We start from the raw sequence: 16,394 nt of genomic DNA on the forward strand, positions 1-16,394 counted from the left end.
TGGGGCCTTATCAACGTTTGTGGAGCGTTATATGGGGCAAATATCTTTATAGAGCATCTTATGGGGCCATAATCAACGTTTGTGCAGCATTATATGAGGCAAATGTCTGTATGGAGCATCTTATGGGGCCATAATCCGCATTTGTGTAGCATTATATAGGGCATATTTTAATATGGAGCATATTATGGGGCCCATCATAAACTTTATGGAGCATTATATGGGGCTCCTGATTTAATATGGATATTCAAAAACACTTAACCTACTGAGGTCTCAATTAATTTTACATTTATTGGTATCATTTGTATTTTTGACATAAACCGGTAGCTGCTGCATTTTCCACCCTAGGCTTATACTCGAGTCATTAAGTTTTCCTATTTTTTTTTGTGGCAAAATTAGGGGGGTCGGCTTATACTCGGGTCGGCTTATATTCGGGTCGGCTTATACTCGAGTATATACGGTAATAAAGGACATAACGTCCTGTTATCTCCCTGGCCAGCGAAGCGGCATTTTAGGACTTTTTCTGGCAGCGGATCTTCATTTAGGACCGTCAGCATCCCCCTATGGACTCGTGGTAAGGATGAGAATTGATTTTTTCCTTCCTTTGACCGTGAATGTCGTCTGGTCTGTTTATTTGTTGTAACATTGGACTTCGTAGTATGCCAATACAGTCTTTTGTGCATATTACCTTAAAGCTGTTGAAAGTGTAGGAGATTTTTTGCTGACAGGCAGCTATACCAGCGCAGGTTTTTGATGTAATCATTCTTATGTGATCATCCATTTTACTCCACGGTAATAAAGTATCAATAAATTGATGTAAATGTGTAAAAAAGGTACATCATGTCCAAAGCAAATTAAATAAAACATGAAAGCAAAAAAAGGAACAGCAGTCTGGAAAGACTATGGGATATGAACAAATTAATATATTTTAATTGCTGACACATATACTAAAGCTATAAATGTGAGGTTCTTAGCACACATTTTAATCAAAATGTGCGAGCCCATCTGCCAACGACAAGGCGACCTCTTCAGATGGGACCTACACTAACACTACACTAACACTACACTAACTGGTAGTAATAAATTCCCTATGTCTATTGTTGTTGATCCAGAAGAAGGCAAAAACCCTGGACACATTCGGCCAATTTGTGACTCAGGGAAAAATTCCTTCTAGACCCCAGGAAAAGGCGATCAGTCCTAAAACCCTGGATCAAACTCTACTGCTAATACTATGGTTATTATTTTTTTGCTATTATCATCATCATCATCATGATCATCATCATTATTATTATCCTACATTTATTATTAGTCCCTTAAAACTTGTTTTATTTTTACATTAAAACTAAAAGTATTACTATCACACTATGTTGACGCAAACCTGGTTTTAAAACTACTACTACTACTGTATCTACTGTATTAATATATTTATTTTGCTATTACTTTTTAATAAATATTATTATTGCTATATCTACTTATATTATTATACTTATTCTTATCATTATTACTTATTTATTATATTATTATATTGCTATTATAACTTTTTATATTACACTATACCTACTAATATTAATATACTGCTTCTATAATAGTTTTATACTGCTAAGTTATTGCTAGGGTTTTTTCATACTTACGTCCCAGTATTTGCCGTATATGATGTTATCGGCTGAGAGGACCTAGCAGGATTGTCCTGATGATGTTCCTCTTTTGGCTGGGATCACACGTGCGAGAAACTCACACGAGTATCGCATCTCAATACCCGGCACTGCCGCCGGCACTCGGGACCAGAGCGTGCGGCTACATGTATTTCTATGTAGCTGAGCACTCCGGTTCCGAGTGATGGCGGCAGTGACGGTATTGAGATGGGAGACTCGTGCGAGTTTCTTGCACATGTAATCCCAGCCTTCCTCTCAAATACTGGTTGATGAACGATGAGATGTTACACTGCCTGGTCCTGCTTCTTGTGACGCTTATTCTGGTGCTCCTCCTGGTGCTCCTCCTGGCCTCTTTTTCTGGTGCCGATCTTAATTCTGAGTTTGATCTCTTTCTTTTCTCCCGTCTTGTCTTCTTTCTGTTCTTCCTCATCTTCATCCAGGTCCTTACACAGTTCTTTAGCCATCATTGCCCATGCTTCTTGTTTTGTGATCTGCATCTTCCTGGATGGTGTAGGCTGCTCTTCATATTCATGCCTTGGCACATATTTCTTCTGGGCTGTTGGATTTGTCATCATGAGGAGCTAAGAAGACAACAGATTAAGTTAGTGATGCAATAAGCCATTCCTATACACCCCTTCATCTTTAAAAATAATGGCAGCGGTATAGTCTTCTTCTCACTAACCTCCATCTTGTAGAGAGATGACGGGAGAAGCTTCTCACAGAAGGCCAGTCTTCTTCGCGTCTCCTCCAGTGTGATATCAACTGAAGAAAAACAACCAAACACTAGAATCAACCATAGCCGTACAAGGAGGGTGTGACAGAGCGGCACTACTGACCCCAATACGAGAAATCATCCCACTAAGTACAAAGAGGGGAAATGGCAGCAAACAAAATTGCATAGTGAGCGGTAACTGCAACAGCTCTTTTCACTGCTCCGAAAGCGAAAGGTTGCAGGGATAATATAAGTTTTTTTTCTCCCTGTAGCCGGTAATTCATTAAGACAGGCAGATATTATTTTAATGCTATTTACCTGCAGATTAACCATATATCTGTAGATAAGTAGCATTTCTGAACATCACAGATTCCCTTTAAACTTTCCAGATTTTTTGACAGCAAGACTGAGACAGTCTGCGGTGATAACAATTACTTAAAAATACTAGAAACCTGACATATCCAATAAAAGTAAAAGAGAAGTTGTAGAGAGCTAACTGAGCACTGTACAGAGAATGGTCGTTTAACAGAATCTCACCTGATCCAACGCAGGCTGAATGGCCGCTCCACATGGTCTCCGCTGTAGTCTTCACTCCTATCAAACTCCTATAAAACAGCCAGAACAGTCAGATTAGCTTTTGGGCAAGTGGTTCTGATTTCTTTGACTAGGGTGTACTGTTATTGGAAACTTTGGGGTCATTGCTGGGGCAAAGGCAACATTAGGAAAATGTACATGATATTGACTGTTATATATAAAATATTTGCCCTCCCCCATTAATATGTGGTGTATATGGAGCACTGTCTCTCGTGCAGGGATAGTAGGAATAATAGACTTCGGGCCGTTTTCCGCGCTGCCGGCGCCGTTCCCTATGGAGGATGGAGCTGTTGTTAAATATTGGGCTCCCATCACTGGATGCACCTGTATGGAGGATGTGACAAGTGCTGAGAACTACCAGCCCCAGCCTCTTATCATGGACATGTCTCTATGGAAAGTATTGGGGGACATGATAGCAATTAGTAACATAACGTCTTGGTTTCTTCTGTACGGACATGTGATGAGATAAATCAGCCGTCACCTCTTATACCTGATCTGTCGCTGTAGCCGCTGCTGTCTGTCTTCACTCACTGCTGAGATACAACAGACTGAGGATAACAGTTTTTTTTACTTCAAATTCAAATCCAGCAATCCTATTGGTTGTTTATTGCCATAGTAACAGAAGTCGCTGATAATTTAAAGGGACATGACGCTGTTATTGCCCTATAGTGAATTTTACTACATATTTCATATAATACTGGATAAAACATGTACCTGTACAGATAATGTGTGTGCAGCGCCCCCACTGCCGCAGGGCCGAGGGGTACCCGGTACCGGGCCTGTGAGTCTCTGCTCTGGGGTTGTCACGGTGGCTAGGCCCGGTCCGTGACCCTGCCGAGGGGCGCACAGTGATAGATATGATGGATGATGGTAGTGGTGGTGCTGTAGCGGTAAATAATGAGGACACCAGGTTGCAGTCTCTTTACCTCTTTACTGAAGATCTCTGGGTCCTCAGTCCAGAATCTGGATTACCAGGCTGCGCAAGTCCGGCCGGTCCAATGGCACCTCCAGAGTTCTCCTAGCAGGTGGAAATCTGTGCCTTCCTGCTAGCGCTATGTGTTCCCTGCTGTGCTTACAGAAAGTCCCCACAACTGTTGTGTCTGTTTCTTAAGTTCCCTCACAACTCGATTAGATGATGTTCTGCTAATCCTCTGTCCCTCCCTGGTGTTCTGGTTGGGACGGCACCCGTTTGACGGGTAGGCTCGGAGCTCTTCCGGGACCCTAGAGTCGCCCCTCTCCACAAGTTGCCCCCCAAGACTGCATAGGTGATTTAAGTTAGACAGCCCGCCTTAGACTGACTGTCCTGCCGCTGTTTGGAGTATTGCTTGAAGCTGAATGTTATTATACTCCCTCGGCGTTCCGGCCGCCGGTTGTGCGCCTCAGTAGGGTGTTGCTTCGGTCTTACAGCACGACCCCTACTGGTATTTCTCCTTTTGCTTGATCTCGTTTCTCACTCAGCACAATCTATCTCGCTTCTAATCCTTCCTTGGGCACCGCCGCTATGCTGAGCAGGCACGGTCCCGTTACGTTCGTTCAAGTTGCCAAGCCTCTGTCAGGATCCCACCCCTGACAGAGACCCTACTGTATCTTCCCCCACAACACCCTCTGCCACAAGGTGTTGCCTGGTTCCAACCCAGTCAGCTTTCTCCTCTAACTTCCTGCCTGACCCCCAGTTTACCCACTATGGTGGGGAGTGGCCTAGTGAATAGAACCCTTAGCTCCCCCCGGAGGCCCGACTGTGAAATGTATTGGTGTCTGTGATACCTGATCAGATGAACTCCTTCAGTGCCATCAGACGTACCATAGCTCCCCATAGTGGCGAAGCCACAGTACTGCAACGACCAGGACTCTGGGGCGCTGCATGTGAACATATGCTTTGATGGAACTGCATTTTTTTGTGGGGGGAAGGAAGACGGCCTGCTATATACCTAAAAGTGTCCCATACTGTAGATTTATTTTAAATATAAATATTATTTAACCCCTTTCTGGCATCCGACGTAATATTCTGTCCATGTGACCTGGCCTATTTGACCATGGACGGAATATTATGTCATCGCAATCACCCGCACACACGGGGGGTGTGCAGGTGATCGCCTCCGGGTGTCAGCTGATTCTGACAGCTGACACCAGCCACTAGGTGCCAGGAGCGGTCACAGACCGCTCCTGCACTTTAACCCTTTAATGCCGGAAATGCTGCGATCGAACACAATCGCAGCATCCCGGAAGCTGGCAGAGGGCTGACAGCACCACTGCCTTCGGATCAGAGACCCCGCGGGTCCCGATCGTTGCCATGGTGACCCGATGTCGTAATGATGACATCCGGGTAACCAGAGCTAGGAAACTTGCTGATCATGCGCAGCAAGTGCAGAGCTGGCAGTTTCTATAGCATGGCGATGCTGCTACATCTCCATGCTATAGAAGCGGTCAGCCTGCAAAAAAAGATTGTCCCATAGTGGAACAAAGTAAAAAAAGTTAGAAAAAAGTTTAAAAAAAATTTGAAATTATTGTAAAAATATTTGAAAAAAAAAATCAAAAATAATAAAAAAAACCACAATATATATTGTATCTCTAAATAAATATTTGAATGAAAAAAATACATAAACAATAAAAGCACACATATTTGGTATCGCCACGTCCGCAACAACCTGACCTATAAACATGTCCCACTAGTTAACCCCTTTAATGAACACCATAAAAAAAAAACAAGGCAAAAACAATGCTTTATCATCATACCGCTGAACAAAGAGTGGAATAACACGTGATCAAAAAGAATATAAATATATTTCTAAATATAGAAATAAACATGGTACAGCTGAAAAAGTCATCTTGTCCTGCAAAAAACAAACCACAATACAGCTTCATTAGTGGAAAAATAAAAAAATTATAGTTCTCAGAATAAAGTGATAAAAAAATTATTATTTTTTTATTAAAATAGTTTTTATTGTATAAAAGCGCCAAAACATAAAAAAAGATATAAATGAGGTATCGTTGTAATCGTACTGACCTGAAGAATAAAACTGCCTCATCAAGTTTACCACACAGAGATCGGCATAAACCCCCCCCAAAAAAAAAAGAAATTCATGAATTGCTGGTTTTTGTTCATTCTGCCTCCACAAAAATCGGAATAGAAAGTGATCAAAAAATGTCATATGCCCGAAAATGGTACCAATAAAAATGTCAACTTGTCCCGCAAAAAAAAAGCCATCACATGACTCTGGGGACCAAAATATGGATAAATTTTAGCTCTCAAAATATGATGATGCAAAAACTATTTTTTGCAATAAAAAGCGTCTTTCAGTGTGTGATAGCAGTCAAACATAAAAAAACAGCTTAAAGGCCTCTTTCACACATCCTGATATTTCCGGTACCGGAAATGTCAGAGTCCGTGTGTGTAATACTTGCGGCACACGTGTGGCATGCGTGTGCCGTCACAGTATCACACGGAGGACACCAGGGACAAAGCGTTGCAGTAAGTGCTGCTTCCCGGCGCCGGGTACAAAACGTCCCGCACACATGCACACGCATAACACACATGGATGTAATCCATGTGACACGCATCGGCGCCGAGGAAGAACAGTAAGCGTGGTTCCCCGTTGCCGGGTGGTGAACACAGACGATCGGCACGAGCAGGGGAGAATGATGATAGTTAAATTTAAGTGATAAAAGAGATAGCAGCCAGCGGCTGATGGGACTATTACTCCCATCAGCCTACCCCTGCTGCTGCTATTAACAGTGATAGCAGGAGCGGCTGATGGGGGTATTCATCAGCCGCAGCCTGCGCTATAAATGAATAAATGAAAAAAAACGGCAAGGGTTCCCTTGTATTTTCTATAACCAGCAAAGGCAAAACTCACAGCTGAGGGCTGTAACCCTCAGCTGTCAGCTTCAACAAGGTTGGTTTTCATGAATAGAGGGGTCCCCACGCTGTTTTTTTAAATGTTTTTAGCTGCAGGGACATTGAAGGAAACATGAATGCGGCCAAGTACTCATATCCTGGATGAAAACCTCTTCCAGAGTGCTCTGGACCTCAGACTTGGCCGAAGGTTCACCTTCCAACAAGACAATGACCCTAAACACACAACTAAAATAACAAAGGAGTGGCTTCAGAACAACTCTGTGACCATTCTTGACTGGCCCAGCCAGAGCCCTGACCTAAACCCAATTGAGCATCTCTGGAGAGACCTGAAAATGGCTGCCCACCAACGGTTACCATCAAACCTGACGGAAATGGAGAGGATCTGCAAGGAAGGATGGCAGAGGATCCCCAAATCCAGGTGTTAAAAACTTGTTGCATCCTTCCCAAGAAGACTCATGGCTGTACTAGCTCAAAAGGGTGCTTATACTCAATACTGAGCAAAGGGTCTGAATACTTATGATCATGTGATATTTCAGGTTTTTTTAAATAAATTAGCAAAAATTTCTACATTTCTGTTTTTTTTCAGTCAAGATGGGGTGCAGAGTGTACATTAATTTGAACAAAAATGAAGTTTTTTGAATTTACCAAATGGCAGCAGTGAAACAGAGTGAAAAATTTAAAGGGGTCTGAATACTTTCCGTACCCACTATATTTATTCATAGTGCAGGTGGCGGCTGATGAATACCCCCATCAGCCACTCCTGCTGTCACTGTTATTAGCAGCAGCAGGGGTAGGCTGATGACTCCCATCAAATAGTACTCCTTCCTTCCGAATCTCTCCGTATGGCTAAGTAGTACTGTATAGCCACATATGGGCATTGCCACGTTCAGTAGAAATTGTGGGATAAATTTTGGTACCATTTTTACCCACTTGTTGTGTGAAAATGTAAAATCTTTGGCTAAAACAAAAAGTTGGCGGTAAAAATGTAGTTACTTTTGTAATGAACACCAAGGGGGAGTATGAAGGAAGGCAGCAATCTCGCGTTGGAGCCGCACAAGAGTAGGACCTAAGACACATGACCTCCGGAGGAGAGCCGCAGGAGAGCAGGACTTGAGACACGTGACCTCCGGAGGAGTGGCTGGAGAGAAAAAGAAAGCGGGAGGCGGGAGTGAGGTCAGACAAGCCGAGTTCAGTAACCAGAGGGTAATGCAATAACCAGGGGTGCAGACAGGAGGAAAATCAGAGAACTTAGGATTCTACAGTTCTGACTTTCGGCTAAGAAGTAGAGAATCACTATGCAGACACAAACCAAGGGACAAGCTGAATCATACACAGAACAAGCACACAGAGGAACAAGCGGTATTTACTAGGGTCACCTAGGTCAGCTACTCAGCTCAGGTTAAAATAGCCCTCCCCAAACCAAAAGGAGGCCAATCAGAGTTAACCCCAACAAGCCAAGGACAGGGAAGGAAATCTCGTCCTGAGCCATGACAATTTTATTTTCACTGCCCAATGGTATAAAATTCTGTGACACACCCATGGTGTCAATATAATCACTGCACCCCTAGATGAATTTATCAAGAGGTGTAGTTCTTAAAATGGGGTCACTTATGGGGGGTTCTGCTGTTCTGGCCCCTCATGGGCTATCCCAGTGGGTCATGGCACCTGCCGACCATAACAGTAAAATCTGGCGCTCCTTGCCTTCTGAGCTTTGCACTGTGCCTGAAAAATATTTTCCGATTACATATAGGGTTTTTGTGCGCTCAGGAAAAAATGGACCTCAGTTTTTTGTTAAAAAAAAATGTCCTATTAGCCATTAGAAAAATTAAAAACTTGGGGCTAAAACAACATTTTAGTGGTAACAATTTAATTTATTCTTTCTTCACCGCTCAGTGGTATAAAATTCTGTGAGGCACATGTGGTGTCAATATGATTACTGCACCCCTAGATGAATTCATTGGGTAGTGTAGTTTGTAAAATGAGTTCACATATAGGGTTTTTTGTTGTTCTGGCACATCAGGGGCTCTGCCAATGTGACATGGCACCCTCAAACCATTCCAGCAAAATGTGAACTCCAATATGGCGCCTCTTCCCTTTTGAGCTTTGCACTGTGCCTCAAAAGTAGTATTCCCCTACATATGAGGTATCGGCGTACTCAAGAGAAATTGCACAACAACTTTTGGGGTCTAATTTCTCCTGTTAGCCTTGGTAAAATAAAAAACATTGGGGCGAAAAGATCATTTTTGTGGAAAAATATTTGTAATTTTTACGGCTCTACGTTATAAACTTCTGCGAAGCACTTGGGAGTTCAAAGTGCTCACCACACATCTAGATAAGTTCCTTGGGGCGTCTAGTTTCCAGAATGTGGTCACTTCGGGGGGGGGGGGGGGTTCCACTGTTCAGGCTCATCAGTGGCTCTCCAAATGAGACCTGATGTCCAATCTCAATTCCAGCCAATTTTGCGTAGAAAAAGTCAAATGGCGCTCCTTCCCTTCTGAGCTCTGCCATGTGCCCAAACAGTGGTTCACACCCCATATGGGGTATCAGCGCACTCAGGATAAATTGCACAACAACATTTGGGGTGCAATTTCTCCTTTTACACTTGGAAAAATAAAAAAAATGGATCTGAATTAAAATTTTTGTGAAAAAAGTTACGGTAAATGTTAATTTTTTTTAAACATTCCAAAACTTCCTGTGAACCTCCTGAAGGGTTAATAAACTTGAATGTGGTTTTGAGCACCTTGAGTGGTGCAGTTTTTAGAATGGTGTCACTTTTGGGTATTTTCAGCCATGTTGACCCCTCAAAATGACTTCAAATGTGATATGGTCCCTAAAAAAAATGGTGTTGTAAAAATGAGAAATCGCTGTTCAACTTTTAACCCTTATAACTTCCTAGCAAAAAAAAAAAAATTGGTTCCAAAATTGAGCTGATGTGAAGTAGACACGTGGGAAATGTTACTTAGTAAGTATTTTGTGCGACATCTCCGTGATTTAAGGGCATGAAGACTCAGAGTAGGAAAATTGCGAAATTTTAATTTTTTTTGCCAGATTTCCGTTTTTTTTCACAAATAAACACAAGTCATATCAAAGAAATTTACCACTAACATGAAGTACAATATATCAAGACAAAACAGTCTCAGAATCAGTGGGATCCATTGACTCGTTCCAGAGTTATTACCACGTAAAGGGACAGTGGTCAGAATTGTAAAAATTGGCCTGCTCATTAATGTGCAAACCACTCTCAAGGGTTACATTTCATTAGAGAAATGTACTTTTCTCTCTATGCCAGTAGTTTTCTGATATAAAAAATGTGTCACCATCACCAGTGGTATTTGCATTACATTTTGTTTATTCTATTATATTGGTGCTTGCACTTTTCTAATATTGGATCGGGCTTAGAAAATGGCAATACGGCTGAAAACTAGTGTACATTGTAGGTGAATTGTACTCCAGGTCACAGGTTTCATTTTCTGGTGCACAAAGAATCCACAAGGGAGGTCAGATGTATTAACTCTTTCTTGACCGAGCAATTTCCCATTTTTGCGCTTTTGATTTTTCCTTTTTAATTATTCCAAGGGCATAACTTTAAAAAAAAAAAACATTTCTGTCGCTATAGCCGTGTGAGGTCTTGTTTTTTTGCAGGACAAGTTGTAATTTTGAATGATCAGAGCCATATTATCATATGATGTAGTGGAATACTGGGGGAAAAATGCAGTTAAACAGCAAAGAAGCATAATTGCACAATTTTTTCATATTTATTAATTTACAGTGCTTAATATAAAACTAGTATAATTATTATTATTAATAATAAGAATTGCATTTCTATAGAGCCAACATATTCCACAATATACAGTATAAATGCCCTACAAAGATTCTACAGGTCAGTACGATTCTGGTGATACTAAACATGCATAGTTTTTTTTTACTTACGTGGTAAAAATATTTTTTAAACATTTGCAAGAAACAATTTTGCTTCTGTCACCATTCTCCAAGAGCTGTAACGTTTTCAATTTTTGAGTAATGGAATTGTGTGAGGACTTGCATTTTGCACCCTGAGCTAACATTTTTATTGATACCATTTTGAGCTATAGGCAATGTTTTGATCATCTGTTATTGCATCCCCCTCAATAACTGAACTAAAGCCCCAATTGTAACTTTTCATCTGATTCTTCCACTCCTCATTTTGGCTTACAAATAACGATGTAAAATTCTGACAAAATACCGTAATAAACGTGTAATCGTAACCTAAAAGAGATTAAAACATCATATCTCCTGCAAAAAAGTACAAATAAAAACTACAGGGCACCTGCAAAAATACAAACACACTCACAGATCAGTCAACGGAAAAATCCAAAACTTATGTTTCTTAGAAAATGGAGACACAAACCAGAAGAAGTTCTAACACTTTTGAATCACTAAAATATAAAAAAAAATTCAAATTTGGAATTGCTTTAAATGTACATAACTACAAAATCATTTTACCAGGTCGTTTTTACTTCACAATTAACACTATAAAACAATATCCAAAAAATAATGGCGGAAACGTAGGGGAGGTGGGTTGTTTTTTTTCCATTTAACTCCACTTGGAATTTTTTCCCATTTTTCATTTAATTAGGCCCCCTTCACCTGTCTGTTTTGTGGTTTGTTTTTTAAGAGCTGTATTCAATGGTGATGCGCACATGTCAGGTTTTTCACATGACCGTGTGTCCGTGTGAAAAAACTGCAAACATGTCAATTTTTTTGTGCAGCGCGGACAAAATGTTTGCTGCATGCTGATGACACACAGATGACATCTGTGAGTCATCAGCGTGACATGTATCAGCACCTGGGAAGAAGCGGTATAGTTCATGAGAAAATTTTAAGGGTGCTAGCGTTCTCATTGAGGTCCCCGCAGTCTCAGCTCACAGTAAACTGAGCGTGGAAACGCAGCTTCAGTGACCGGTGGTAACCTCTTTGACGTCACCACTCGTCACTGAAGCTGCACTCACAGCAGCTCAGTGTCTCCTGCTTTTCAGCCTGGACAGTTGCATCATGTCACCATTCAGTTTGAAAATCAGATGTCTCAGAGATGGATTATGGTATAGGACAGTATGGATTATCTTCACGTCGGACAGGTGAGGGATATGGTTTATTATTTTTGTTTTTTTACAGGGGACATGGGTTTCAATGGATTTTAGGCTTAAAAGTGTGTATAACTTTGTTTTTGAATTTTTAATAAATGTGCAAAGCAGGGTGTTGAGTTTTATTTCAAATAAAGGATTTTATTTTTGCTGTGTGTTTATTTCCAAACTTAATTTGGGGTTAGTAATGGGGGCGCCTTATAGACACCTCTCCGTTACGAATCCCTGGGCTTGATGTCAGCTGCCAATAAAAAGCTGACATCAACTACAACCCTATTAGCCCACTACCCACCACCACAGGGCAGGTGGGAAGAGAGAAGCTAAGCACCAGATTTGAAGCATCTTATGGATGTGCCATTTCTGGGCGGCTGAGGGCTGATGTTGGTAACCTGGGGAGGGGGGGTGCAATATCTGTGGCCCCGTCCCAGGCTATTAATATTGACCAACAGCTGTCTGTTTAGCTGTTGCTGGTTTGAATTTTTAGGGGGAACCTACATAATTTTTTCTGGGGTCCTCCATAAAATCATCAGTAAAGGCTAAGAAAACATCTGTGAGCTGAATAAAACTCCCATCACAGTCAGCTTGTCGCGCTGATCTCAAGAAGACCAAGAAACAATGATGATGGTGCCTGGGATCAGCGCGAACTGTACTGCTTCTTCCTTGTCGCCGGTACGTGTCACGTAGACACAAGGATGTGAAACACGGACAGCAAAAGGATACATGGATGTCATACAGATGCCACATGCCTACATACGGATGGCACATGGACACAGATCACATATCTCACCAGAACTGTTTTTTTCCAGGAATCACCTGGATGTTTGAAGGAGTCCTTATATATTAAACTGAGTGGTGTTATTGTAAACTGCAAGTTTTCCCCCCAAAAAAATCTCTGATATCTCTATGTCTATGGAGGAAAAAAAACTTTATGGCTTTTAGAAGAAGGGAAAGAAAAAAACTAAAAAGTGTTAAAAGAAAAAAAAATGCCACAGGGGGAAGAGGTTAAAGGTGTTCAATAATTTAGTAAGTTCCCCTCGGACAGAAAGGCTAGATGCACCCCCGAAGACAGACATAGGTGGCATGGTATACCTAATAGGTACACGGAGCTCTTGGAGGGTTTTGTGTACAGCCTTCTATATTGTGGACACTCGGACAAACTATAGTTGTAAGATCTTGTTCTGTAGAGAAAGATAATATGCCAATCTTTTCTCATGCTGATCAGAGGGTCTCTTGCTGTTACTCATGGTATTGCACCTACCACTACTTTCAGTACAGCCTTAAATAACTATAATTGTGCTTCCTGTGTACCAGACATTATTTAGCATCCTGAGGAAGAAGACACTTAAATCCAGCCTGTATGTGTTTGAACACATACATGACAGTAGTGTAAAGAGTATAAAGTGGGAAACCATACCTCCTCTCAATTGTCTCTGTAGCTACAATATAAGTTTTATATAATTACAGTTATGGCGGTTCGATAAAAATTACTATCTCAAAAAATGATTACCCCATAATATGTGTTTTTGTAAAATCTCTCTGTTCCAAGATTGATGCGTATCATCTTACTTTCTCTTAGGTTCTCCAATGTAAAACTGAGATCCGTATTTACATGGAATACATAATATCTTGCAACATTTGAAAATAGATGCATTTCCTCTCTTCATACATTAGTAACCACAGGCAGGCATCTCTTTAGTCCAGAGTATAAGAAGTAGCCCCAGAATCAGTATACTGTTTGTATTATTGAAGAATGTCAAAAAAGGTGCCTAGAGCAATCGCTACTGTATAACCATTTAGATGCCACTGACAGTCTCTGACGGCTGCACTTAAATAGTTGCTATAGGCCTGTGTACCCATTTGTGCTCCTATAGTCCCCGTTGCAACTAAATTGTAGGGTGTCGATGGGTTACCATGTCGCTGGAGGCCCACTAAAGGCTGCTGTCACCAACGTCTTCGCATTCCCATAGCTTGACTTCATAAGAGATTGTTACTTTTGCTGCATACTGCAATACTCTTAGCTCGTGTTTCCGCCTTCAGATTTGATGAGGATTTAGTCATGGATACTATACTTAAATCCTCATCAAAAGCTCTGAGATTCCACATCCAAAGCAACAGCTCAGTCATGTATCTGGTATTATACATGTGTGTGTAATCCCAACATGAAAACAGTGACGTTTGCTGCCTTTATACTGCAGGCGGATAAGCAAGTTAAGGATAGGGTTCTACTCTTGGGCCAGTGTCTATTTGACCATCAGACTAAAATTTGTCAGACAGCTCCAATCTGCTAAACAATAGTCTCCTATTAACATTACTCTCAGAAATTATATCTCCTGAGGTGTGAAAAGACATAAAGAGAAACTAGGAGTGTGGAGCTTGATGGGGGAAGTGGGGTGTGAAGGTGTCAGGAGGAGTTAGGTAGTTGATGATGTTATCGTGGAATTCAGAGACTAACCAGTTCTCTACATGGGGAGAACATGTACTGGTCTGCTGATCAGATTGTAGAGCAAGTTAAAAAAATGCCTGTAATGTAGGAGTTTAACCCTTTCCCTGTCAGGAACATATCTCATACTTCATTGCAGGGAGGACATTTGTAATTAAGTACACCCTTATTGCTTCCATAAGAATTAAGAAGGTAAATATCAGCCAGGTTCAAATGCCGTTGATTAATTGTTCATCAGCAAGTGTGACCACCTCTATTAAATCAGACATTTTTGGTAGTTTGTGGGTCTGGAGGATTCTGGCATGTGTTAATACAATGTCAATGAGGAAAGAAATCGGCAATGATCTTAGAGAAGCATTTATTGCTGTTCATCAATCTAGGAAGGGTCATAAGGACATTTCCAAACTATTTAGAGTCTATCATTCTGCAGTAAGAAAAACTAATCACAAAACAGTTAACAATCTTCTCTGCAAGTTCACCCCCATGCAATGTTCAAAGAAACTTAAAAAAAAAATCAAGAGTTACATCTAAGAGTCTAAAGGCCCCAGCATGTTAAATGTTCAAGTTTGTGACAGTACAATTTAAAAACGACTGAAAAAGTATGTCTTATTTGAAAGGGTTTCCAAGAGAAAGCATCTTCTTTCTAAACAGAACATGGTGTCATGGCTAAAGTTTGCAAAGTTGTACCTGAACAAAACACAAGATTTCTGGTATAATGTCATTTGGCTAGAAAAAAACAAAGTGAAAATGGTTTAGCATAATGCCGTGAGCTTTCTGTGGCTAAAGCCAGATACAGCATATCAGCACAAACACTTCATATTAACTATCAATGATGGTGGTGGAGGTGTAGTGATTTGGGCTTGTTTTGCAGCCACAGGACCTTGGCACCTGTCATTACCTGTCACAGCTCTACTATACACAGTATGATACCCCTACAAGTCCTCTATACATAGTATTATGTCCCCACTTCTGCCCCAAAACACAGTATAATGACCAACACAGAGGCCCTCACATTGTATAATGGGCCCACACTGTATAATGGCCTCCACTGTAGTCCCCACACTACCCCTCAAACTGTAAATGGCCATCACAGTAAGCCTCAAACTGCATAATGTCTCCCACATTAGCTCCCACAAATGTCCCTACAATCTATAAAAGCCCCCACACTGTATGAGGGCCCTTCACAGTAGTCCTCACACTGTGTGATTGCCCCCACGGTAGGCCCTAATCTGTATAATGGCCCTCACATTAGCCCGCAAACTGTATAATGATCCCTACATTCGCAACCAAACTGAATAAGGGCACTCACTTTAGCCCCCAAACTGTATAATTACCTCCGTATTAGCCCCCAAACAGTATAATTGCCCCCACATTAGCCCCAAAACTGTATCATGGGCTGTATATTAGCCCCCAAACTGTATTATGGCCCCTGCATTAGCTCCCACGCTGTATAATGGTCTCCACATTAGCCCCCAAACTGTATAATAGCCCCTGCATTAGCCCCCAAACTGAATAATGGCCACCACATTAGCCTCCAAACTGTATATTAGCCCCTAAACTGTATATCCCCCAACACAGTATGATCCTCCAACTGAGACCCATATCTAGCCCTCCATGCAGTATAATGGGCCTACATACAATAAATATAATGGACCATACACAATCTTTCACATTATACGGTATGCAAGAACTTATACAATCGGCCCCACATAGCCTTCAAATATTATAATGGCTCCCTAATAGCCTTCCATTTAGTATACTGGACCTCACATAGGAATCCATATACTACACTGGCCCCACATTGCCTTTCATACCCCATAGTCCTTCATAAAGTATAATGCACTCCCCATAGTCCTCCATACAGTATAATGCACTCCCCATAGGACTTTGTACAGTATACTGTTCTTCCTATAGTACTGCACACAGTATACTGCACTCCCCACAGTCCTCCATACAGTATTATGGCCACCTCAATTTAAAAAAAAAATTCAATACTCACCTCTCCTCCTTGTTCTCCCACTGC

General features: G+C 41.3%; 1 protein-coding gene across 1 annotated transcript in view; it reads right to left on the reverse strand.

Annotated features, from left to right (window-relative positions):
• Positions 1 to 1,886: 1,886 nt before the first annotated feature.
• Positions 1,887 to 16,394, reverse strand: part of LOC143769120 (uncharacterized) — a 70,677-nt gene continuing 56,169 nt past the window's right edge. The window contains exons 2-4 of the mRNA XM_077257701.1: positions 2,899 to 2,966; positions 2,332 to 2,411; positions 1,887 to 2,230 (exon numbers count right to left, since the gene is read on the reverse strand). Coding sequence (XP_077113816.1) covers positions 1,934 to 2,230; positions 2,332 to 2,411; positions 2,899 to 2,932 — 411 coding nt within the window. The 5' untranslated portion in view covers positions 2,933 to 2,966 and the 3' untranslated portion in view covers positions 1,887 to 1,933. The remainder of the gene's footprint in view (positions 2,231 to 2,331; positions 2,412 to 2,898; positions 2,967 to 16,394) is intronic.

This window comes from Ranitomeya variabilis, chromosome 4, assembly GCF_051348905.1.
Source record: "Ranitomeya variabilis isolate aRanVar5 chromosome 4, aRanVar5.hap1, whole genome shotgun sequence".
In the NCBI taxonomy this organism is placed as follows: Eukaryota; Metazoa; Chordata; class Amphibia; order Anura; family Dendrobatidae; genus Ranitomeya; species Ranitomeya variabilis.